The 26,143-nt window shown below is 39.6% G+C and overlaps 1 protein-coding gene across 1 annotated transcript in view; it reads right to left on the bottom strand.

The window, feature by feature from the left end:
* Window positions 1-21,780: 21,780 nt before the first annotated feature.
* Window positions 21,781-26,143, bottom strand: part of LOC136879392 (probable cytochrome P450 6a14) — a 66,209-nt gene continuing 61,846 nt past the window's right edge. The window contains exons 4-5 of the mRNA XM_067153212.2: window positions 22,297-22,548; window positions 21,781-22,211 (exon numbers count right to left, since the gene is read on the bottom strand). Of these exons, the coding sequence (XP_067009313.2) occupies window positions 22,045-22,211; window positions 22,297-22,548 (419 nt within the window). The 3' untranslated portion in view covers window positions 21,781-22,044. The remainder of the gene's footprint in view (window positions 22,212-22,296; window positions 22,549-26,143) is intronic.

Below are 26,143 nucleotides of genomic sequence, written 5' to 3'. Positions count from 1 at the left end.
TATCACAGGTGAATCGAGGACGTATTATTGGCATGTGGGAGGCTCACATGGTTCCCCAAGCAATAGCACAATCAATACCATGCAGTCTTAAGACAGTTTGGATATGGATAGAAATATGGCAAGAACGAGGTGAAGAAGGATTGGTAGACCCGATCTAACGCAGCTACAAAATATTCCTAACTAGTATAAAATACTTTTCGGTTAAAAACCTCCTTTACCTCTTAATACTGTAATTATCAGAGTAGGTTACTTTTTAATTTTTTATGTTAAAATGCTGTTTGTTCGGGGCGTCCACCTATTGAGTTCTTCTGCCCCTACTTGCACAATATATGAACCTGCATGTAATTGGAATTGCGGAAGTATTGAGTGTTGAATATGAGAAACGTTAAGACGACAGAAACATGCAGTCCCCAGGCCAGGGATATAATCATTTATAATTAAAACCCCCTGACCCGGCCGGGAATCGAACCCGGGGCGGCCGGACTCGTTGCCCCGTACACCGCGGGGCCGGACGAGTAGGTAACCTAATGCTGTACTTCAGTACATCCGCCACTGTGCCCATTTCGATCACAACGAAGTCTTGTAGCGGGCTGTCTGCATGCAGTCCATGCAGCAATGCGTTAGGCGAGAAGGTGAGTAATTGTGCCTTCGACACTACCCCCTTCACTCCCTTCCCCCATGTTTTGTACTGGATTGGCCTTCAACACTACCCCTTCACTCTCTCCTCTTCTTTTCAGTACTGGAGTGGGGCAGTGTTGATTGTTTATGTCGGGACACCATTAATGTGCACGTCTGTACACGTGTACGGCATAGATTTGTAAGTGGCCTATTCCAGAGTGTGTTCACCCTCGACACCCAGGTCCCACCCCAGGCTACATGTTGTGGGGGTCATCAGTTACTACTTGCAATCACAGCTGGTGTTTCTGCACGGTAACGAAACCAGTGCCTGCTACATTGCACAGGTTGTCCCCGTGCTACTGCCATTTCGACAGAAAGGTGATGTGAATTTTCAGCACGACATTGCACGTTCACATAGAGCTGCCACGACGCAACGTGCTCTACGTGGTGTACAATAATTGCCCCGGCCAACGAGATCACCGACTCTCTCGCCAATTGAACACGAATGGGACGTGATGATGCGGAAACTTAGCCGTTCTCTAGAGCCTGCAAGACAAATTGCCGAATTGCATCACAGGGTGCAAGATGCTTGGGTCAATATATCGCAGGATGCCATTCGGCACCTTTATGATAGTTTGCATGAGCAAATACATCCTGCATTGCCAACAGAGGAGTGTACACTGTGTATTGTTGCGACTGTTTGGACACCCATTACTGTGACATGTGTGTTTCATTTGGTCTGAATTTGTAATCATATACTCCTGCAGTGATAAAATACCTGTCATCGCTTGTGAATAACATTACCTTGTCCTTGAGGATGTTCCATGTTTTTATCCGGCAGTGAATATACGTAGGCCTATACTATTACTAGGCATCGGGAATTACGGCATTAAAAATATTAGGCACTCATTAAAGCAAAAATATGGCAATAAATGGCACTGAAATATTTGGAATGATATAAAGTGGCTGGAAAAAATTCAGTTAGGTGGAAATGTAGTAAACAGTTTGGCCTATGCCGACAACTTGGTCTTAATGGCAGACTGTGGAATGTTGGGTCGGGAACACAAAACTGGAACAGACAGATCATTTCAAGTATTTAGTATACGCATTGTCCCAATATGACTGTATAGTAAGTGGAACTGAGTCAAAGTGCAGAATCTTAAAGGATTGAGCTCGCACTTGCAATCAGCGGTATTCTGTGAGAGAGAAGTCAGTTCCCGGATGAAACTTTCTTTACACCGGTCAGTTGTCAGATCGATTTTTCAGTACAGAATACTTTATTCATATGATAAAAGTAACGAACATGAAAGTAGTGATAATGATTGCTCGTACAGACAGGTAGGATCAATGGCAGAAAGGTACTCGAAAAAAAAGAGATAAAACACTAACCCCATGGCACTACAGCCCTGAAGCGCCTTAGTCTACCAAGCGACCGCTGCTCAGCCCGAAGTTCTGCATATTACAAAGCGTCGTGTGGTCAGCACGACGAAACCTCTCGGTCGTTACTCTTGGCTTTCTAGACCGGGGCCGCTATCCCACCGTCAGATATCTCCTCAATTCTAATAACGTAGGCTGAGTGGACCTCGAACTAGCACTCAGATCCAGGTAAAAATCCCTGACCTGGCCTGGAATAGAACCCGGGGCTTCTGGATAAGAGGCAGGGACGCTACCCCTACACCACGTGGCCGGTACATAAAAGAGATAAGGCTAAGTATAATACAACTCGATGTATCAAACCGTGCGCATAAACAGGTTTCGGTGGTGAAGTCGTGTAAGGCGAATGGAGGAAGATAGGTTACCTAGGAGAATAATAGACTCGTCGTGGAGGGAAAGAGCAATAAAGAGAGACGAAGACTATGATGGGTAGAATCAGATGGCCTTAAGTTGCCATATTGAAATTAATTAAAACCACGCACTTGCAATTCTCAGTAGTTTTGAGATTAAAAAGAACATAGAACAACAACGGAGCATGCGTCACGAATTAAAAAATCATATTAGAATAGTAAAAGCCTATCAAGACATATAAATAAATTTAGAGGGGAACCGCTGTCTGTAATTTCGTTCGTTTTGCCTATTTTTCATATACTTATCTCAATTAGATCATCTCGAGACTGAACCAGCGACTTTTAGCTTTCTTGTCTCTCCGTCTGTCTGTTTGTCCGTCTGTTCCACCATCATGGCGAAACGGCTGGTTAGATCTCGACCAGACTTCAACCAGGGGAAGGTTTAGATAAGCATATGATTTAAAAACCAATGAATAGACTGGGGCTTTATAGGGAAACCACAACAGTTTTCTTCCATTTTCTCTTATATTATCGATTTTCTGTAAAATCAATGGACTATATGTGAAACGAACCAACTTTTGTTACGAGCATAATTTCACTTACTCTTCAACTGACGGAGAAAATGACTACTTTCTGCGGGTGTCAAGCTCTGCTTTGAGTGGCCGACAGATCGACACCGAACCTACCGGTTTCTATGGCAAAGTCTCTGGCTGCTTGCCAGGGAAGTACAATAATATCATTTTCGTCAACACTCTTTTAAACTCGTGGTTGTTTGTTGCGTAGAAGGCTAGAGAGACGCCATGCTGCCATTCTGCGGGATATTTGCGGAATACCGTTGGAGGTTACAATCGTCTTCGAATAGCACTAAAGGAACTGTTAATATTTGAGCAATACCGAGGAGTGTAGCCCATGATTTCACACCGTAAGGTGTTTTCTGGTATTTGCTATAATTTTTACTGTATTTCTCCTCTACTTATGTCTTCCGCCTTTTCTTGCCTCTGTCTGGCCTCTTTAGGCTTAAGTAATAACACAATAAGTTATCTTCTTATCGGTTTACCTAAGAATCCCTGCGCCTAAATTTCTCCCCTGTTCTTGCCTTCCTTTATTCGTAACACATGTAATCACATTTTAGTGAGGGATATTTCATTTTACAATTCATCCATTTGGTATTTACATATTTTTCCTATCTGGCTGTCCTCAGTTATAATCCTACTTTCTATTAATTACAACTTTCTTAGCCGTAATACCTCCTTCCTTAATTACTCCGTGTGTATGTGAGTGCGAATCCACAAACCTGCACACTCTTTCCTTTGATGAAAAATCCCAGGCTGTTCAAAATATATAACTTTTTGGCCCCTGAACAACCGAAATATGGAGGCAATTTCAATGACGGTGCAGTAATTGGTGGCTAAACGGTAAGTCATATCACAAAACGGATAGCACCATCGCGATTCAATTTGGAGAGATCTAAAACTTTTGTTCTATGACATAATGTCGTATCTCGACCTCTTATACGTTAGATAGAGCTTCAGTTTTCAATTTACCGGGCGAGTTGGCCGTGCGCGTAGAGGCGCGCGGCTGTGAGCTTGCATCCGGGAGATAGTAGGTTCGAATCCCACTATCGGCAGCCCTGAAAATGGTTTTCCGTGGTTTCCCATTTTCACACCAGGCAAATGCTGGGGCTGTACCTTAATTAAGGCCACGGCCGCTTCCTTCCAACTCCTAGGCCTTTCCTATCCCATCGTCGCGATAAGACCTATCTGTGTCGGCGCGACGTAAAGCCCCTAGCAAAAAAAAAGTTTTCAATTTTAAGTTAATTTTATACTTTCTAAACGGTAAATCATTTGACAAAGCAGTTCAGACAATCGAAGCTCAATTTGGAGAGATCTTCATCTTTGGTCCTGTGCCTTATTGTCGTATCGCGATTCTTTATAATTTAGATAGCGCAGCATTTCTAGATTATAATTAAATCTCTCCAACTCGATTGTGACTGGCATTAGGAAACGGGGCCTGTCATTATAATAAAATCTATCCATCTCTATTGTGAATGGTGGTTGGCAAGTGAGCCTGCCGTTATTGTAGGAACTCCCGAACTCGATTGTGAATGGCAATGTGCACCTTACGTCGGAAACAAAGTATGGGGTCCTCCCCATTTTTTCTCGGATAGCGCTAAGAGACATGCAAATTAATGTAATCTTACTCACTGCGTCTACAGTAATTTACACAGAACTCTGTATGCAAGGTAGAATACCGTAGCGAAGCACGGGTACATTTAGTAGTAGTTACATATCCTTACACATTTCTGATAATTTTGTTTCAATTAAAGGCCTCCAATTAATAACACATTTTAATACCGAAGGAGTTGGCCGCGCGGTGAGGGTGGCACAGCTCTGAGCTTGCATTCGGGAGATAGTGGGTTCAAACTCAACTGTCGGCAGCCCTGAAGGTGGTTTTGAGATGTTTCCCATTTTTACACCAGGTAATTGCTGGGGCTGTAACTTAATTAAGGCTACGTTCGCTTCCTTCCCACTCGTAGCCCCTTCTATCACATCGTCTCCATTTATGACCTACCTGTGTCGGTGCGATGTAAAGCAAATTGTAAATATTTTTTTCAAAATAGTTTTTCACATATTTGAGTAGCATACTTGCCAGGGGCTTATTCTATTTATTTACTTTTTAAACCAGGAACAGTGACATGATTTAACAAAATGACTGATTACTAGTCTCCACTTGTTGAAGTAAGCGGCTAAAAAGTGAAATGCATCAATACATGCTAAATCCTCTTTCAGACCTTTTTTTATTGAAACAAACATTGTGCTACTTTGATTATCAGTGAATCATTCTCGGAAAATTTGTTAACAATGTTTTCGAAATTCTTGGGTAGTATTTTACTGCCCACAACCATGTCCCCCACCTCGTAACTACAGGTTCAGCGGGTAGTGGGGTGTCAGATAAATTCTTTCTGAATTTATTAAGCCTTGAAAGGGACTTCGAGAAAGTTTCTTAACAGATGAAATTATCATACTGTATTTACAGTTGGTAACAATTGTCTTACTTTCACCGCAAGTCGATGGAGGCCATACGCAAGACAAGCTAAATGTGTGTGAGATTGGGGTAAAATTGCTTCAAAAGTTGACCTGCTGCCATCACCTATGCCGCTGCATGCTCTTTAATCGTCAACACGATTTCGTTATAACAACGTAAAGCCTGAATGAACCAAATGTGCATTACATCTGAAATTTATTTTTTAACTTATTTTGAGCACGGGGATGGTTCTTTCCTGATAAAGTTTCGTCCATTTTTTCCAACAATCAAATTTACTACATATCGGCCAACTGAATTATTAAAGTCGCCAGTATTATCGTGAATTTCCTTATATGCTCATTGATATACTGGATCAAGGTCCCCAGCTTTTACGTAATACAGATTCTGAAGGTATAGGTTGAACACAATATTTCCCTAAGATGCTTTCATTTGTAGGATTTTCTATGCATGTTCCAAGGATATTAACACCTGCGAAGGCATGACACATTCGTTATAAATCTGTGATTGTTTTGCAGATACAGTGGGTTGAGTTAATACCAGGTGACGATTTGCTTGTTGGCGTTTGATGTTACCTTGATAGAGAGGTCTCTGTATGAGAGTTAGGTGGAATTTCTTGTCTGCAGCAATCTACCAGAAGAAAAGAAAAAATAAAGATAGGCCGTTAAAGTTGCCATATTGAAAAAATCACAACCACGTGCTTGGAATTCTAAGTTATTTTTCGAGATCAAGTAGAATATATAACAACAATGGAGCATACGTTGCGGAAAACAATTCAGATTAGAATAGTAAAAGATTCTACAATATTTAAAACCTATCAATAATTACACATTATTTCTCATTTCTGTTTATATCTGTTTCATTTAGAGGTCTACAACTAAGATAATAAAATCAAAGTAACAACATGAAGAAAATTGAACGAAAAAAGGAATTAGTTGAAAAAATAGAGTTTATTGACAAATCCTAAAAAAGAACTAAAAAATTATAATTTTTGTATAAGGAAACACAACATTACATTGTTATTAAAATGTTAAATCTTTTAGAATGTTCAGATAATTAATATAAAATAATTTTTATTTTGAAAGAGTGTCCCTCGGGTCTTTTTTAATCAAAACGGGAAAATTCAATAAGAACTCAAATTTTGGGTGTAGAAAATAATGAGGTTGTACATCAACTCAACTGAAATAGCTGACATTATAAAATAAACTTAGTAAATGAATAATAAAAAATATATTTCCACTGAAATGAAATGAAATGAAATGAAATGAAATGAAATGAAATGAAATGAAATGAAATGAAATGAAATGAAATGAATGGCTTTTAGTGCCGGGAGTGTCCGAGGACATGTTCGGCTCGCCAGGTGCAGGTCTTTTGATTTGACTCCCGTAAGCGACCTGTTCGTCGTGATGATGATGATGATGATGATGAAATGATGATGAAGACGACACATACTGTACACCCAGCCCCCATGCCAGAGAAATTAACCAATGATAGTTAGAATTCCCGACCCTGCCGGGAATCGAACCCGGGAACCCTGTGACCAAAGACGAGCACGCTAACCATTTCGCCGGATTCCACTCACAGATATGTTAAGAAGGAAGCCATACTTCTCGGTGTCCACTTAGTTAATGTGCATTATAAGCTTTTCAGACTGCCTAAAACACTAGTTAAAGCATATATGTATAACACTATAGCATAACTGTAAATGTAATAAACACACTATTAAACAACAAATGATATGTTTCGCTCTACAATAACATCCTCAGATTCTATGAAATCACTTGAAATTATACGCATATATGCACAATACTTTTACGTAGCTTGAACTAGTCAGTGATTATGAATTGCTGATATCTACAAATATGAACAAATAATTTTCTTCTTCTTTTCTTTCTATTTGCTTTACGTCCACTGACACAGATAGGTCTTATGGCGACGATGGGATAGGAAAGGCCTAGGAATGGGAAGGAAGCGGCCGTGGCCTTAATTGAGGTACAGCCCCAGCATTTACCTGGTGTGAAAATGGAAAACCATGGAAAACCGTCTTCAGGGCTGCCGACAGTGGGGTTTCAACCCACTATCTCCCGATTACTGGATACTGGCCGCACTTAAGCGACTGCAACTCGGAAGAACAAATAAAGAATGCCGTAGTCCTCCACTGTTACTTTAGTAACTTATTGAAATTTTTCTGTACTTATCAGAGCTGCTATCGTCCATTATATTCAGTACATGTGTTTAGAATAAAGCCACTTTCTTAGCTCTGGTCTTGGTCTTGGTAGTTAACTAGGGGGTGAGGAGAAATTTTGTAGGCAAAAAATATGTTTCGTGATGTGGGTGGGTGCGGGGAGTGTTGGGTGGTGAAAGGAATGTAGTGCGCAATGGAGGGATAGTGTGCTTCTTTATAATGTATTAGGGAGTAAATGTAATTTAGTGGTTTTGATTCATTGGAAGTACGGAATTAAATTAAAGGGTTTAAGACATGATTTTAGCGATAAATAATAATCTACTAAAATGTCGGGGATTGGCGAACCCGATGCGTAAATTCACAGAATTTATAACAGATAAGAATACTGTAACCATATTCCAGAAATTTAAGTCCCTCCTGTCGGATTAATTAAGCGCTAATGCAAAACGTGTGAAATTATATTCTGTAGGTAATAACTTTCTTCCGTGAAGAGGATAGGGAAAGTGGGGAGTGAAGAAAATTTTGCGGGCATTGACTTTGCTTATTGGAGAGGCGAGTGGAAGTGTTGCTTCTTCGTCTTGTAATGTATTTTTTTAAGTTAGGTAGTGTAACGGTTCAAATCCCGTTACAGGATGATATCTGTATTTTTATTATTTTATTATTTCATCTGTGATATTATTATTATTATTATTATTATTATTATTATTATTATTATTATTATTATTATTATTATGTCAGTATTATTATTATTTTATCTGTGAGATTACTATTATTATATTATCATTCTTATTCAATTCGATTATGCAATGCTTGTCGCTTGCATGATTGTAGTTAACTGTATGCATATATATGTGTGTGTAGATTAACATTAAAAACATGTACAGTGAGAATTGTTATATATCAGATGTTGGATGTGACATCGTTACATTGTGCAATACTGCTGGAATTTCTGTCAAGTCATCGCCACGTCATGGCTACGTCATCGTGCGTATTTAGCACTGAGCTCAGATACTCAGGCCGCCCAAGGGGATTTCATCATTACATGCAACGGTTTGAGGCGTGTGGGAGTAAAGTATAGTTATTTCTGGAGATTACGTAGGTGTGCCATGCTGTGCCTATATAAGGTGGCTGCATATTGTACAGTCAGTGATTATTCAATTGGAAAGAGAGGCGACAGTTGGTCGGAGTGTGAACGAGATACGGAGGCCTCAGTCGGTCATTAAGTCAACGGGAGTCATTAGGGAAGCAGTACAGTGAAGAAGCCAAAATGGATAAGTGAACAGTCATTATTCAATTGGAAGGAGAGGCGACAGTTGGTCGGAGTGTGAACGAGATACGGAGGCCTCAGTCGGTCATTAAGTCAACGGGAGTCATTAGTTAAACGGAAGCAGTACAGTGAAGAAGCCAAAATGGATAAGTGAACAGTGATTATTCAATTGGAAGGAGAGGCGACAGTTGGTCGGAGTGTGAACGAGATGTGGACCCCTCAGTCGGTCATTAAGTCAACGGGAGTCATTAGTTGAACGGAAGAAGTACAGTGAAGAAGCCAAAATGGATAAGTGAACCGTCATCATTCAATTGGAAGCAGAGGCCCTAAGTCGGTCGGTCAACGAGAGTCAACGAGTGGGAACGAGATGCAGAAGACTCAGTGAGCCATTAGTCTTTGGTCATTGAGAGAGTGAGGCCAAAATTGGTCGCTCACTTAGTTGAATACCATACAGATTTACCAAGAAATCATGATATGGAGAAGAAGCAATCACATGGATACATCACCAAATTAGGCGTGACACATCTACAGTAAACACCAGATTTAAGGAATACGTCGTAACTACACTCAAAGTGTTGAAGGTACAGTCAAGTGAAACAGTGAGGAATATATCTGGTATAAATTGTTAAATGTCCGGCCAAGAAGAATTCAAATTCATGCCTAGTTTCTTCCAGTTGAAATGTCATCATTTCATATTCACATCTGTTTTATCGCAACAAGACTCACTATTTTTTATATACAATTTCAAGAATATATTTTGTTCGATCAAATGAATTCATAGTATTATTTCAATGACAGTAAAATTTCTTAACCTCAAATTTAATGGGGAAACCGAACGCCAATCTCCTTTTCCCAGAACGTATATGGTATGTTGTCAAAAGTAAGCTTATTACCCCACACCCTGTTAGTATTAAACAATTACAGTAGAAAAAGTAAGTTAATAATTTTGATTAAATAAAGTATGGAATAGAATTATAAAGTAACTAGTATGACCTTATTTTTAGTGATAAATAATAACCATGACCTTATTTTTAGTGATAAATAATAACCTATCAAACGTCTCGATTGATAAAGACGCTGCGTAAATTCAAATAATTTGCTGCAAATAAGAATATCAGAACCCACATTCCAGATATTTAAGTCAGAGTAGCCTCCTGTGGGATTCATTAAGCGCTATAAGCGCTAATGCAAAAAAGTGAAACTGTTATCAGAAAATTAATTTAATAGGGCGAAGAGGGATGGCATTTTTGAATATGTGTGATCATTGAGTGGTTCGGTTAGCTTTTCTTGCTATGAAAATGTCAATAGCTCCTTTAGCATTCAAAAATTTGCTTCTACTTTCAATGGGTAAATGTTTTTAGATCTGTGTCGTTGTCTATGAAATGGTGTGAGTGGTCGTATTCGTGTTCGGAAACGTTTTATTTCCATGTTAGAGTTCATTTTCTACAACACTATTTAATATATTAATCATGGGAAAAACACAGGAACAGGACGTAACACCACGCCATTCGTTAGCATCGATGCAAGCATCAACACGCCGTCGCACTTTATCTCGGTACAAGACTCAGAGTCTTCGAGCCCGTATCAATGCTAACGGACGGAATTTTAAGAATATGTAAAAAAAGAAAAGAAAAGAGTTTCATATGGTATGCTGGTGCTTCCTGTTCCTGTGTTTTTCCCATGTTTAATGTACTATGTAGAGCTGTAGAAAATCATCATCACTCACCACAGATCTCCATTCTGAGCAGTCGCCCAGGTGGCAGATTCCCTATCTGTTGTTTAACTAGTCTTTTCTTAAATCATTGCAAATCATTTGGAAATTATTGAACATCTCTCTTGGTAAATTATTCCAAACCCTAACTCCTCTTCCTATAAACGAATATTTTCCCCAATTTGTCCTCTTGAATTCCAAATTTATCTTCATATTTTGATCTTTCCTACTTCTAAAACACCTCTCAAACTTACTTGTCTACTAATGTCATTCCACGCCATCTCTCCGCAGACAGCTCGGAGTATATCACTTAGTCGAGCAGCTCTTCTCCTTTCTCCCAAGTTTTCCCAGCCCAAATGAGTTCCAACATGTAAATAAAGCGTTTTCGGACGCATGTCCACTTAACATATCTTCTTTTTCTACAACCCAGAGCATGGAAACGTGCCGATGGATCTAGTTTTAAATAGCGTTTTCTCTTATCGAATATTGTCAGAACCGCCCTTAACAGTTGTTGGCCACACCAGCGCCATAATGAGCCAGTGACTTATCGGTTTGAAGTACATTCTGGCACATAAATACTAACCTATGAACAAAAGTTAACTCTAGGCTAACAGAGAAAGGGGAGGAGTAAAGAAAAGGTGAAGCTGTGTGGCTGAAATAGGCTGCTTTTGTAACTTGATTCTTTAACTTTCTTGAGCTCATAACACGCCGCGAACCAAGTGTAAGTATAGGCTGTCAGTCAGTTCAAGGGACAGACGGAATGGTCCTATGTGGGGCATAGACGTTGAAACTCTCTCTTATCAACATAAATCACTGTTTCTATAAGGGTTGTCAATTAAACTGAGACTTTAGTACGAGTGCCGGTGGATGGTTACGTATGTCAGGAAGAAATTTGGCATCGTCGAAAAAGATTGTAAGTGCAGAAGCGAAGTGATTAAGTACGGCTTTGGCATCAATTCGACCAGAATTACCTCGCATCGCTTATTCAGTTTATGGTGGCAGATGCGAATGGGAATGAGTGTGGATCATGGTGTACAAAGTTCAGAACGTATTAGCGGAGCCGACATTTATCGTCGTATCAAGCATGTGAATGGGAATGAGTGTGGATCATACTGTACAAAGTTCAGAACGTATTAGCGGAGCCGACATTTACCGTCGTGTCAAGCATGTGAATGGGAATGAGTGTGGATCATGCTGTACAAAGTTCAGATTGTGTTAGCGGAGCAGGTATTTACCGTCGTATCAAGCATGTGAATGGGAATGAGTGTGGATCATGCTGTACAAAGTTCAGATTGTGTTAGCGGAGCAGACATTTACCATCGTATCAAGCATGTGAATGGGAATAAGTGTGGATCATGCTGTACAAAGTTCAGAACGTATTAGCGGAGCCGACATTTATCGTCGTATCAAGCATGTGAATGGGAATGAGTGTGGATCATGCTGTAGAAAGTTCAGATTGTGTTAGCGGAGCAGGTATTTACCGTCGTATCAAGCATGTGAATGGGAATGAGTATGGATCATGCTGTACAATGTTCAGATTGTGTTAGCGGAGCAGACATTTACCGTCGTATCAAGCATGTGAATGGGAATGAGTATGGATCATGCTGTACAATGTTCAGATTGTGTTAACGAAGCCGACATTTACCGCCATGGCGGTCATTTGAATGGGAATGAGTGTGGATCATGCTCAATCAATCAATCAATCAATCAATCAATCAATCAATCAATCAATCAATCAATCAATCAATCAATCAATCAATCAATACTGATCTGGATTTAGGGCAGTCGCCCGGGTGGCAGATTCCCTATCTGTGGTTTTCGTAGACTTTCTCTAAATGATTTCAAAGAAATCCGTAATTTATTGAACATCTCCCTTGGTAAGTTATTCCAATCCCTAACCCCCCTTCCTATAAATGAATGTTTGCCCCAATTTGTCCTCTTGAATTCCAACTTTATCTTTATATTGTGATCTTTCCTACTTTTAAAAACGCCACTCAATTTTATTCGTCTAATAATGTCATTCCACGCCATATCTCCGCTGACAGCTCGATACCACTTAGTCGAGCAGCTCGTCTTCTTTCTCCCAGTTTTTCCCAGCCCAAACTTTGCAACGTTTTTGTAACGCTACTCTTTTGTCGGAAATCACCCAGAACAAATCGAGCTGCTTTTCTTTGGATTTTTTCCAGTACTTGAATCAGGTATTCCTGGTGAGGGTCCCATACACTGGAACGATACTCTAGTTGGAGACTTACCAGAGACTTATATGCCCTCTCCTTTACATCCTTACTACAACCCCTAAACACCCTCATAACCATGTGCAGAGATATGTACCCTTTATCTACAATCCCATTTATGTGATTACCCCAATGAAGTTCTTTCGTTATTTTAACACCTAGATAGCCTACTTACAATGATTCCCAAAAGGAACTTTCACCCCATGAACGCAGTAATTAAAACTGAGAGGACTTTTCCTATTTGTGAAACTCACAACCTGACTTTTAACACCGTTTATCGTCATAACAATGCGTGATGTCCACCTCACAACATTATCGAAGTCACGTTGCAGTTGCTCACAATCTTGTAACTTATTTATTACTCTATACAGAATAACATCATCTGCAAAAAGCCTTACCTCTGATTCCACTTCTTTACTCATATCATTTATATGTATAAGAAAACACAAATGTCCAATAATACTGCCATGAAAAGTTCAGATCGTATTAGCAGAGCCGACATTTACCGTCATCGCAGTCATGTGAATGGGAATGAGTGTGGATCATGCTGTACAAAGTTCAGATTGTGTTAGCGGAGCCGACATTTACCGTCGTATCAAGCATGTGAACGGGAATGTGTGTGGGTCATGGTGTACAGTGTTCAAACTGTGTTAGGAACTTCATCATCGGTGAGTAAGGACGTGCTAAAACGAAGTCAGGCAGAGTGGGTAGCGTAGTGAGAAAATAGTGTGACAATAAACCTTTGAAGAAACGAACAAGTGTTTCAGTTTCGTTTGGCAAGATTACGTTCACTCGACTTACTCTGTCTCAGCTGTGTTGAGAATTTTACCTGTTGCTTTAAAAGACAGTGCCAGTCTTCATGGCCTGCAGAAAACCATCTGATATATGGAAAGTATACGGATATGTCATTTACACATATGAGTAATAGTAAGCAATCATTCTACACGCTCAGAAATACAAACAAGGAAATGTTCACGGATTTTTCTTAGTAATTTTATTTTATATTTCGTACCTTGCGTGACTCTTGCTTCAAGTGAAGTGCAATTAGCAGCGTATATCCACAATATAGAAGGCGGCCCGTGATCTTAAAACCTAACCGTCTGCCTTTGTTATTGTGAATCTCCTGAGCTATTCTACGGAAGGGAAGAAAGGGCTGTTTGCTCAGGCGAAGCAAAGCAAAGAACAAGGGCTCGCTACCTTTCCACTTCATTTCATCTTTGACTCGCTCCCAGGAGCTACATCTCACTGCCTCTCCCTGCTAGTTTTCCTATGATTAGAACTGGCTGAAGTGGAATTCACTTCCACGGTTGGCTCAAGGTCCATTTGTTCGAAGATTTGTTTCCACACATAAGAATGAACAATTCGCTTAATATTTTACCAAAAATGTCTGGAGATGACAGATCGAACATATTTCTGGACCAACGAGGTACTAAGTTGGGGGAGTAGTTCAGATAGTCTAGCTCTGACTTTCTGAGCTCAAGTTGGCGGGTTCGATTCGGATAACCCCAATGTTATATGTAGGTGCTCAAATATATCAGCCTAGTTTTGTAGACTTACCGGTACGTGAAACAATTCCTGCCGGACAAAATTTTGGCACCTCGGCGTCTCCGAAAACGGAGAAGTACTGCAGTTAGTGGGCCATGTCCGGCTCCATGACTAAATGATTAGCGTGCTGGCCTTTGGTCACAGGGGTCCCGGGTTTGCTTCCCGGTAGGGTCGGGGATTTTAACCATAATTTGTTAATTTTGCTGGCACGGGGGCTGGGTGTATGTGTCTTCTTCATCATCATTTGTTCCTTGCGTATCGATTAAAGTGAATCGGTATTTCAGATTATTCTTCAAGAAGTCAAGAGAAACAATAATCAGTCAATCAGTTCCTTGTCGATATAACCATAGGTTTTTTTTTTTGCTAGTTGCTTTACGTCGCACCGACTCAGATAGGTCTTATGGCGACGATGGGACAGGATAGGGCTAGGAGTGGGAAGGAATCGGCCGTGGCCTTAATTAAGGTACAGCCCCAGCATTTGCTTGGTGTGAAAATGGGAAACCACGGAAAACCATTTTCAGGGCTGCCGATAGTGGGGTTCGAACCTACTATCTCCCGAATACTGGATACTGGCCGCAATTAAGCGACTGCAGCTATCGAGCTCGGTAAACCATAGTTTCCTGTCCTCTACTCCAAGTTTCATTTCTTGGTAGGTACTACTCAAAATAATGGTATAATTACACACAATGATTAATTTATTTTGGAAAAAAATTATCTAGGTTATGTCTGCTGTAACTTTTTCCTTTCCTCCCTGGAGAAATTTCGAATCACGTTCTTATCTATACTGGACTTATTCCACATTATTGCCGATCCTAGAAAATTGGGAAGAAGGCCTTAAACTTCTTTAAACTTGAAACATAAGATATTCAAGTCATAATCTATTAGGCCATTTGAATTAAATTTCGACACATTTCAGTTTGTTGAAAATTGCCTAATTTGGGGGTAAGTAGACATTCCTTTTATTTTGCCTAATCCATTATTTACACTTTTCTTTAGCCTACCATTATAGCGTCACCGTTAGCACTATTAGCTGCCGTCTTCGGAGGCTCGGGTTTGATTCACGGTACTGCAAGAGATTAAAGACTGGCAGATAGCTCGTGCACGCAGCTTACCTCCATTGGTGGTGTGTCTATAAAAGAGCTGTACCACCTCGATTAATACACGAGCATGAGTTTATTTTGCTATTCTTTAGAAAATCTCTTCAGAATTTTATAAACTATAATTGAACTGACAAATTTTCTCGCACAAACGAATGACTTTTTACCACGATTTTTCCGTCTCAATATTTTCCCTCATAAGTGTGGAAAACAACGGCAAACGGAGCAGTGGTTAAAGCGACACTATTTTCCGTTCGATCCATCAAAGGCATATAAAACAATTTGTGATAAATCTCATAACGACTGTATGATAACACCAGTTGGTTTGGACTCTGTTGAGATGATCGATGTATATTAAATACCTGTAAACTGCATCTATTTATTAGAACATTTAAATTTATTTACAGAAGCTATTCATTACAATTGGCAGTAATTCGTCGATTACATCTTTGGGTATGTTTCCACCTTTCATTGCATTGTTGTTTTTGTCCAGTTTCAATACACAATTTTTACATACTTGACTTGGATTTTGTCACTGCTCCATGGCTAAATGGTAAGCGTGCTGACCTCTGGTCACAGGAGTCCCGGGTTCGATTCCCGGTGGGGTCGGGAACTTTAACCATAATTGGTTAATTTCGCTGGCACGGGGGCTGGGTGTATATGTCGTCCCGATCATGAAGCGAGCCGAACTTGTCTTCGGACACTCTCGGCACTAAAAGCCATATGCCATGTCATGCTTTTTAATCATAAATCGTCATATTCTAAAGTCTTGTCGCTGCAGCCACAGTTGTCTATCTTGAACCAGTATTTTCAATTCAGCGTAGGTCTTGGACTTCATCCTCAGAAGCAGGTTCTTGAAGTAAGAGACACTGGGTCGTCCTCTTCCTCTTTTTACAGCAATTCTTCCTTCAATGATATTACAAAGGAACTCCTCGTGCCGCAGAATGTGACCAATAAATTTTATTTTCCGTTTTTCAATTTCAGTTATCAGATTACGTTCTTCTCTTATCTCTCTAAGGACTTCAGTATTGCTCTTCATTTCAGTCCAACTTATCCTCTGCATTCTTCTCCAGATCCACATTTCAACTCCCTCTAGTTTTTTTCTTTTCTTGCATTCCTAATGTCCAGTTTTCGCAATATAACTTCGAAATTGTTCGACTCCATGACTAAATGGTTACCATGCAGGTCTGTGGTCCAAGGGATCGCGGATTCGATTCGATTCCTGGCCGAGTCGGGGATTTTAACTTTCATAAGTGAACTCCTTTGGCTCGAGGGCTGGGTGTTTGTGCCGTCTTAAATATTAGAATTCATCTTAGGTAGTGCCTCATATTCACGCCCTATACGGCGTCAACTCGAAAGACTTGCACAAGGCTTTTCCGGAAACCAGGCGCACTTATTAATTATTATTTCGAAATTCTTGCTGAGGATAATCAGTCAAAATCAGTTGAAACAACTTTAACAAGGCAATTCATTCAAAGTCAAAACAGCAGAGAAATCAGTATCCTTTTTGTCAAACTACAAAAGTGAAAGTAAACTTGTTAATCGAGTAATTTACTCTCCCAACAAACCAAATTTGCAGATCTACGTGACTGTTGATATCCTAACGACGTTAGGACGTGATCTTTCATTTCAAAAAATCTCACAAGCAATGACCGAGAATCGGGTTGCGGCCACCGTGGTGAGAAAATGGCTATCATCTCCTACCCCAAGCCATTTTGGTGGCAAAATAAAAAAGACTGATCAATATAAATAGCAGCTGTCTAACCGAGGCGGTAAATACGTCCTTAGTTCACCCTGAAGAACGTAGGTCCTGTCAGGAAGTTGAAAATTCCCAGAAACGTCAATTCTACTTTTAGAGTGACATATGAGCTTGAGGTTCATTGATCCTACACTAAAAATGCCTGAGGGCAAGGGCAGCCAGACGTACTGTAGAGCTCACCACTTTATCCCACTGCTCTGAACTAAGCGAAGGTAGCCGCCGTGTAGGGGATCAGAAGGAGAGGTATAAAAACTGTCCCATAGTCACCATGAAACAGTGTAACATCCGCACTGATAAATGAGAAATAGCATTCTGGACCACCAACCTGGACAATGGCATTTATCCAGGATTCCCACTATTTGAAGTACAGAGACGTCGTATTCCAACAGAACAGCGCATTAGGAGAAAACATGGGGATATTCTGACATTACGGATGTGATATCTGTACCTGGTAATGAACTGGACTTATGGTTAGGGAAGGGATGGCCCAAGACTACTCGTTAGATACCATTATTATTATTATTATTATTATTATTATTATTATTATTATTTGTTTTGTTTTGTTTTGTTTTGTTTTATAAGTTGATTCACGACGCACCGACACAGATAGGTCTTATGGCGACGATAGGAAAGTAAAGCGAGTGTGAAGGAAGTGGTCGTAGCCTTAATTAAGGTACTGGTACAGCTCCAGCATTTTTCTGGTACTAGTATTTCTTATCCAAAATACGATAGCACTTGGTTGAGGAGGCACTGATCGTTGTTTATCGCAGTGGGATGACCAATGGGCACGTCAGTGAACCCTGCTTAAACGGTTTTTCCTATTAAATAATGGAGTCAGCGAGTTTGCTTAAAATTCTATTTCCAAGAAAAGGAATTCCTTCGTAATTCTAACAGTATTCCAGAAAAGAATGCTTTTCTGTGTTTTACTATCATACTTCCTTTGAAATGACCCACGTAGCGAAAGAAAATGTGAAACAAGTCAGAGGTAAGCGGGCGCTTGGGACCCTTAGATCTTCCGATTTAAAGCTCACAGCTGCGCGACCCAAACCGAATGGCCAACTCGCTCGGTGAAACAACATACTGTACTTTAGGGAAATATTTTACACGATAACTCTACGCAGGCCATTTATCCCATATATATGCTAATAATAAAACGTTAGTATTATCATTAATATATTTTTCCTTTGAATTTGTACTTACGGAGAAACATATTATAAAGCCGCTTTATTGCTTTAATATTGGTTTCATGTTTCTAACCATTCGCGAATCCTTACAGAATTTGAAAAAAACACAGAGGCGGCATTTCTGAAGATGTAAAAAGGCAGGTGGAGAACGGGTGTCTGTCATTAGAACAAAAACTGCTCAACTCGATTGCGACTATCAGTAGGCAAGGGGGCGTGCCATCATAACGAAAACACCCCCAACTCGACTGTGATTGACAGTAGGCAAGGGCCATCATGACGAAGGGAAGGGGGCCTGCCATTACAATGAAAATTCCCTAACCCGGTCTTCACATGAACAACGATGTATCGCGATATCCCCGTCGTGTTTCTGGGGTAGGCTAATACTAGGAGCTATACAATTTTATAAAATCTTATTCGCAACGTGTAGACTACTTCATCTAGACTTCTGTGTACAATGTAGAATTCCGTAGCGAAGGTACGGGTACATCAACTAGTACAATATAACACCACATTCACTGACTATTGTTGTTGGCTGACTGTGTTGTGTCTCTGTTGCCTCCGCTCATTTTCGCTAGGTGGCATTACTGCTGCAATTTGGAAAGCTAACCTGTCAACGAGGTATACACAACATCTATAAATACGTATTTTTACCCATACCATATGCAACAATACTGCCCCAATACATAATAATGTATCAGCGTCAGCTCCAAGCTATTCCTTCGACGCTGGTGGGACAGCAGTGCAAAAACGAGTGGGCGGAGAAGAAAAAACAAGGAAAACAAACAACAAATCACAGTAAATCATACAACATATCACCAAACAAACAGGAAACTTACCTTAATCACAACTTCTGAAAAATACCCGTGGAAGCCCACCAGGACAAATAACCACCAAGGAAGAGGACAAGGAACAAACTTCCATTAAAATAATAATAATAATAATAATCATAATAATAATAATAATAATAATAATAATAATAACCCAAAATCATTTTTAAACATATTTTTTTAAATGGTAAAAGGAAAATAAATAAAAATGTGACTCACAAAACTTCCTAAACTATCAACTTGTCAAACCAAACACCTTATCTTAAAATAATAAAATCCTTTGGTACCAATCTGGGGATCCTACAGTGAAAATGAAAACCTACAACCTGTTTTCCAGTCATTGACCGGATCAGGAATGTAATGAATGAAACATATTTAGGCTGTTATTACAATGGGGTCGCCACACCCAAGGTGATTTATTAATGAGTGATAAATGCTATGAAATGATAATGGAGAGTGTTGCTGGAATGAATGATGACAGGGAAAACCGGAGTACCCGGAGAAAAACCTGTCCCGCCTCCGCTTTGTCCAGCACAAAGCTCACATGGAGTCACCGGGATTTGAACCACGGTATCCAGCGGTGAGAGGCCGACGCGCTGCCGTCTGAGCCACGGAGGCTCCTGGGGATCCCACAGTATCTAATAAAATCTAAATTAGTTACCACAGCCTTTTTTAAATATAAATTTGAATTGGGCATATTTCATTTAGTCTTATCCAAGTCGTTATGAAGCAAAATTGTGCTAACGCCAAGCAAATCCATAACACAAAATAAACATCAAAATATACTAATAAAGTATTTAAAAATTCGCAGGAGGTAGAATTACATTTCTGCCACACGAAATGTAATGTACAAAGATTTATGAGCAGATAAAATGGTAACGCAAGTATAAATCACGTCACACTTAATAGATCACAATAAGGAGCCTTCATATCAATTGACATCTCCGACCTGACTCGACTCAATACGTAACAATAACCCAAATGACAAGAGATAACACAAACCCGACCAATCAAATTAGAGATAAGAACAGATATGAGCTCGAGTTACGCAATAATGTCAAGTAAGTAAAAACAATTTTGGCTCCACCACCGACTTAAATTTTGAACGTTGCCGCGCATCCAGAATATAATTAAAGCATATATCAAATTATTAACGTACAAGTGTTTTGTCAATAAATACTGTTGTCGTAAACGTTGTATCGTAGACCCATCTTGGCCAATAGGTGCAGCTTCAATCGTTAGAAATAACTTATTCTCACATAAGCTCTCTCAAACTGTGACAGTTGTGTTCTTCTCCCTTCTCGAATTATATTTGACAGAGGACCACCTCACTTCATATACTGTAAATCAACTCAGCTGCACTGTGCTCTTCCTACTGGAGGTGGTTCACCTCGAACTGAAACACGGGTTGTGCTTGAAACCATATATGGCACAGTTACACATCTATGAAATCATCAGGAACAAATAATTTATTATTATAGATGGTGTTTAGATTTTGAAGAGTGTATATCATTTGGTGAAAGGTTATAGTCACAGAACTAACTAATTATTTGCGTTTAGAATTAGTTTCACACTTAATCTTCACACTATTATCGGAATTACATATAAGAGTAATCTTTTATTATAATACTTAGATAGAATGCATACTCCTGTAACTTTAGCTTAGTTTTTCAAACATTTCTTTCTCTTTAGCGAAATACTATTTAATAACAAATGTGGTATTTAGAAATGGTTATTACTTATACTAAAACAAAATATTAAGTATAATATTCTCGGCTTTTAACAGTGAAGGTCCTTTTACTTCGACTGTTTCGATTAATGTGTACACTAGCATGCACATGAACATTTTGATTTAATCCGTCCTCAGCAGAACAGTGTGTATTGACTGGAGTTCAACGCTGTTATGAGGCGTGTCCGAAAAAGAAAGATATAAAGGCCGACAATCATTCACACAATGTTTAGTTGATAAACCTTCCACTATCAATGAATTACCGGTCCAAATTTTCTTAGTACTTTTTTAGTCTAGGTAGTAGATTATGTGTCCTAGTGTCATAGAAGTCCGCCACCTGCCTCTTCACTTCAACTACGTCTTTTTAATTCACCAATGTCGTCGAGTCGTTATCAGCAATGGTTCTTCTTCGGGTACAAGATCACAAACGCTTACCGCTCGTGTATTCGTCAAGAATAACGGTCCTGACTCCAGAAAATTCTTGACACCAATTAACAATGTTCCCGTAATCACCAACAATTTGCCAATGAAGTTTCTTTTTTTTTGCTAGTGGCTTTACGTCGCACCGACACAGATAGGTCTTATGGCGACGATGGGACAGGAAAGGCCTAGGAGTTGGAAGGAAGCGGCCGTGGCCTTAATTAAGGTACAGCCCCAGCATTTGCCTGGTGTGAAAATGGGAAACCACGGAAAACCATCTTCAGGGCTGCCGATAGTGGGATTCGAACCTACTATCTCCCGGATGCAAGCTCACAGCCGCGCGCCTCTACGCGCACGGCCAACTCGCCCGGTCAATGAAGTTTCACTGGGCACTCAACATTTGCGATTAAAAAATCCATATGATGGTGCGTACCTCACATTTAGCGGGATTCTGGATCGGCGCAGCCATTTTCAATACGTGTTACTGGAACAAGAGTTGGCATACCACTGTCTAATGAACTCGATGGGAAAGTGAAGGGAAAAAGGTCAAAACCAGTGTAGCCACAGTACTCTCTACAAACTCACTCCTCGTTCTATATATTTTCCGGATACGCCTTGTATGTTTCCTTGACAAAAGTAAAATTAAGTCCTTTTAACAACCCTCAGCGTTATTCCACTAACACCCGAAGTGACAGGAGATTTAGGATTAAATTTCAGTGGAATTTCCGTTTGCTCACAGACTGAGAACTCGTACTTGGACAGCAGAGTGAAGAGTCCGATCTTGGACTGGAGCAAGCCAAACCTCATACCTAAAAACAGAAAGATTCTTAATTACTAAATATGGCCAGAATAACTCAATGCTATACTATAAATCATCATGGATTTCACACCTACCGATGCAATTGCGAGGTCCTTCCCCGAAAGGTAGATAGGTATAGTGATGTCTTTTAGCCTTATTTTCAGGCGTGAAGCGATCTGGATCGAATCTGTCAGGATCTGGGTAGTATTTTGGATCGCGGTGTATTGCGAATACAGGAGTTACAGTCAAAATGTCCTTCTCAATTTTGACATCGGTGCCTGGAATGGTATATTCCTTGGAACATTTCCTGAGCAGATTGGGAACTGGTGGGTATTTTCTCAGCGATTCTGAAAACGAATGCAGAATAATAATAATAATAATAATAATAATAATAATAATAATAATAATAATAATAATAATAATAATAATAATAATGGTGATTAAATAGTAAAATAGAATGCAGAAGAAAGAGAGAGATTTGAGAGCATAAGACAGAAATAACGAAGTATATAAAAACCTCTAATAAAATTTCTACCACTATAACTAGGCCTATACATCTAGGGGCTGCCTTGCCGAGGCGGTAAAGGCGTGCGCGGTTCGCCCGGAAGGACGACGTGGGTTCGAATCCCCGTCAGGAAGTCGTAAAATTTAAGAAACGAGATTTCCACTTCCGGAGGTGCATATGGCCCTGAGGTCACTCTGCCTACACCAAAAATGAGTACCAGGTTAGTTCCTGGGGGCAAGGCGGCCGGGCGTAGAGCTAACCACTCTACCCCATCACGTGCCGCGGTTAACAATGGTGGAAGCCTTTACCTTCCACTCCTCCAAAGGTCTTCATGACCTGTACGGAGGTGTCTTTGTCTTTGTCTTTATAACTATATATCTAAACTCGATAAGACGTAGTGTAACGAAATTGAACACTCTTTACTCCTCACTGTGTTTAATCAGGTAATGTAGGTGTAGTTGATCTCGTGGGCGGGAACTGCGAAGTTTTATTTCCTTACAATAACCAACATTACAACAAAGATTATGTCTTTAATAAAGAGAAGACCATGGGCCCTATATTCCCAATGTTAAATATGTACCTTTCTCTCAGAAAGGTGGCAAATTGATGAGGCCTCATTTTATTATACAAGATGCTACAGATTATTATTTGTTATTGTAAACACGTTTATATATGTCTGAAAAGCAAAGCAAAGCAAAGCAAAGTCACCTCCGTACAGGCCATGAAGGCCGTTGGAGGAGTGGAAGGTAAAGACTTCCACGATTGTTAACCTCGGCTCGTGATGCGGTGGAGTGGTTAGCTCTATGCCCGGCCGCCTTTGCCCCCAGGAATTAACCTGGTATTCATTTTTGGTGTAGGCTGAGTGAACCTCAGGGCCATATGCACCTCCGGAAGTGGAAATCTCGTTTCTTAAGTTTTACGACTTCCTGACGGGGATTCAAACCCACGTCCTTTCGGGCGAACCGAGCACGCCTTTACCACCGCGGCCAGGCAGCCCCTTTTATATATGTCTAGGTTCACAAATTCACTTAAGTATAACCGAAAGCCTTGAATGAATGTCCGTACATACTCTTGAATTAGTCCCTTAAAATCTTGTCCATTATATCTCCGAAGGAAAGTTATATATGAATGGTTAGTGTATTAGCCCTTGGTTCATAAGGCCATGGGTTTGAGTTCCGTGTGATCCGGGGATTTTAACCGCTTGTGGTTAATTCCTCTAGCTCAGGTACTGGGTGTTTGTGTTCATCTTAATACACATCTTGATTTAGATACAACACATCACACTACAAGCCACCACAGAAGCATGCAATAGTGAGTAAATTCATCCACATGGGTTGGCATCAAGAAAGGCATTCCACCGCAAAACTGGGTTAATTCCATACAAAGTGCAATCCCTAGGTAATTGGAAATAGGCCAAGAAGAGAAATAAGGCCCTCAAAGTTTTATTTGACATCGTACTAGCCTCAGAACATCCCTTCTCCATATACTAGATCAGTCTCACTAACGGCATTTTCTCTAGCCCTTTTCAACCGTCTAATAAGCTTACTTGACATTTTCTTCAATAATTTCAATTACTTTTTAGCCTTTTGTATCTGAATGTTGTCCAGTATTGTACAGTATTTTGATATGTAAAATTGCTACTGAGTATCATTCACTCCCGGTTCAATATACTTACACTCTCCTAATTACTCTAATTGTCCACAATCTTCCCTTCATTAAATCCTAGTACGTCTTGTTATATCCCTGATAATATTCTGTCAAATACAACAAACACATTTGTTGGTATTCGGTTCCATATTATGTTAAACAGGAACGCGTTAGGGTTCTGGGTCCACCCATGTAAGAAATTATGTAACAGGAAAGGGTCAGCTAGGCCTCATAGATACTGACAGCAAAGATTGCTGGCTAATGTACTGTACTGCTCTATAGTTTGAACTTGAGTTGACAAAATCTGTAAGACGTTGTAGTAAACATAATAGATGGGCGTGGCATAGAGTGCAGTTGGACATTTAAGGGACTTAAAGATGCATTTCAGGAAGAACATGGCAATATATTTACAAAAACGCCAAGAAACAAAATTTCGCTATATTTCTTCAGAACTGACAACAGTCTCTCCATAACAAGTTTCTTTTTCAGTTGGTAGCTCAGTCCGAATAAAGAGTAGAAAAGTCGAGAGATTTGAATCTCAACATGTTTGATGCAAATATTAATTCAGAAATAATTTGACCCACTCACACAAACCCGTAGGGCTAAAAATGTCAAATTCGGTAGTACCATGAAAACCATAATGTGCTTTGATAGGGTTAAATACTGAAGTTGCTAATTTAGTGATCCACCTATTCTCGAATGGTTTATTGTGGAGGTAGTGGACCAATTATTGGAAGGTATTGCTTCCAACAACAAATAATCGAGGAACTGACAACTGAGGTTGAGAAACGACATCAATCGATCACTGACTTTATAAAAAAAAAGTGTATGACGTAATGAATATTAAAATTAATGGATTTCCTGAGCTGCCACAAGGGATTCTTTGGCTAAGGTCGAAAATATCTTCAGTTGGGAAATTGATGTGTTGACATAGCACATCGCATTCTGTCCAAACACAGACATCGTACAAGCCCTGTTACAGTGAAATTTAACAGCATACAAGGTAATATGTAACTAATGGCTGAAAATAAACATAACATATTTTGAGATATTCTTTAGGCGACCTAGATGTAAATTATTCACAATGCAAGTAATGTTTCTTAAGAAAGGAAGTTATATTATCATTCTATTAGTAGGCATATTTACTCTAGTAATTACTGACGTTCAGACAAATGTTGCCATTTGAATGCAATCAACATGTGTTAAAACATTTGAGGAAATACAGTATTAAGAGTAGATTAGACATTCGAGATAAAATACCTGAAAAATGTAATATGTGAAGATTGTCCTGTTGTATGGATAGGAACTGTTTTACGATTTGCCATATGATAACGCTTCCTGCTACGGGAAGTTATAATAGATAAAATGTTTATATTAATGGCCCTAGAAGTCTTAAAAAGAACTACAGCAAACTACTGGAGAATCATTTAGCACCACAAGCTTTTAATCAAAGGTAACGCTAGTCCAACAATCATGGGAAATTATAGTTTGCACGAATAGCAATATGGAACATATTTTTAGCATTATAATTAATACTAATATATATACGGTAAACAAATAGTGTGCGCTTGTGATAGGACATCTTAATATAACTTATTTCAATGAATTAAAATATCACATACAGAAAATCTAGTGAATGACTAAACTGCTGGGTCTATTGCTCCAATGTTTGACCCATTAAAACAATAATTCTCATCACCATCATCATTATTATCACCTACATCATCATCATCGTCGTCGTCGTCGTCACAAAAATGCTACTAAATCTACACAAACAAGCTCAATTAATA

The sequence above is a fragment of the Anabrus simplex genome, chromosome 1 (genome assembly GCF_040414725.1).
Source record: "Anabrus simplex isolate iqAnaSimp1 chromosome 1, ASM4041472v1, whole genome shotgun sequence".
NCBI classification, from domain to species: domain Eukaryota; kingdom Metazoa; phylum Arthropoda; class Insecta; order Orthoptera; family Tettigoniidae; genus Anabrus; species Anabrus simplex.
The sequence above is the reverse complement of the archived record's forward strand: the minus strand, read 5'-3'. Positions and strand labels throughout refer to the sequence as shown.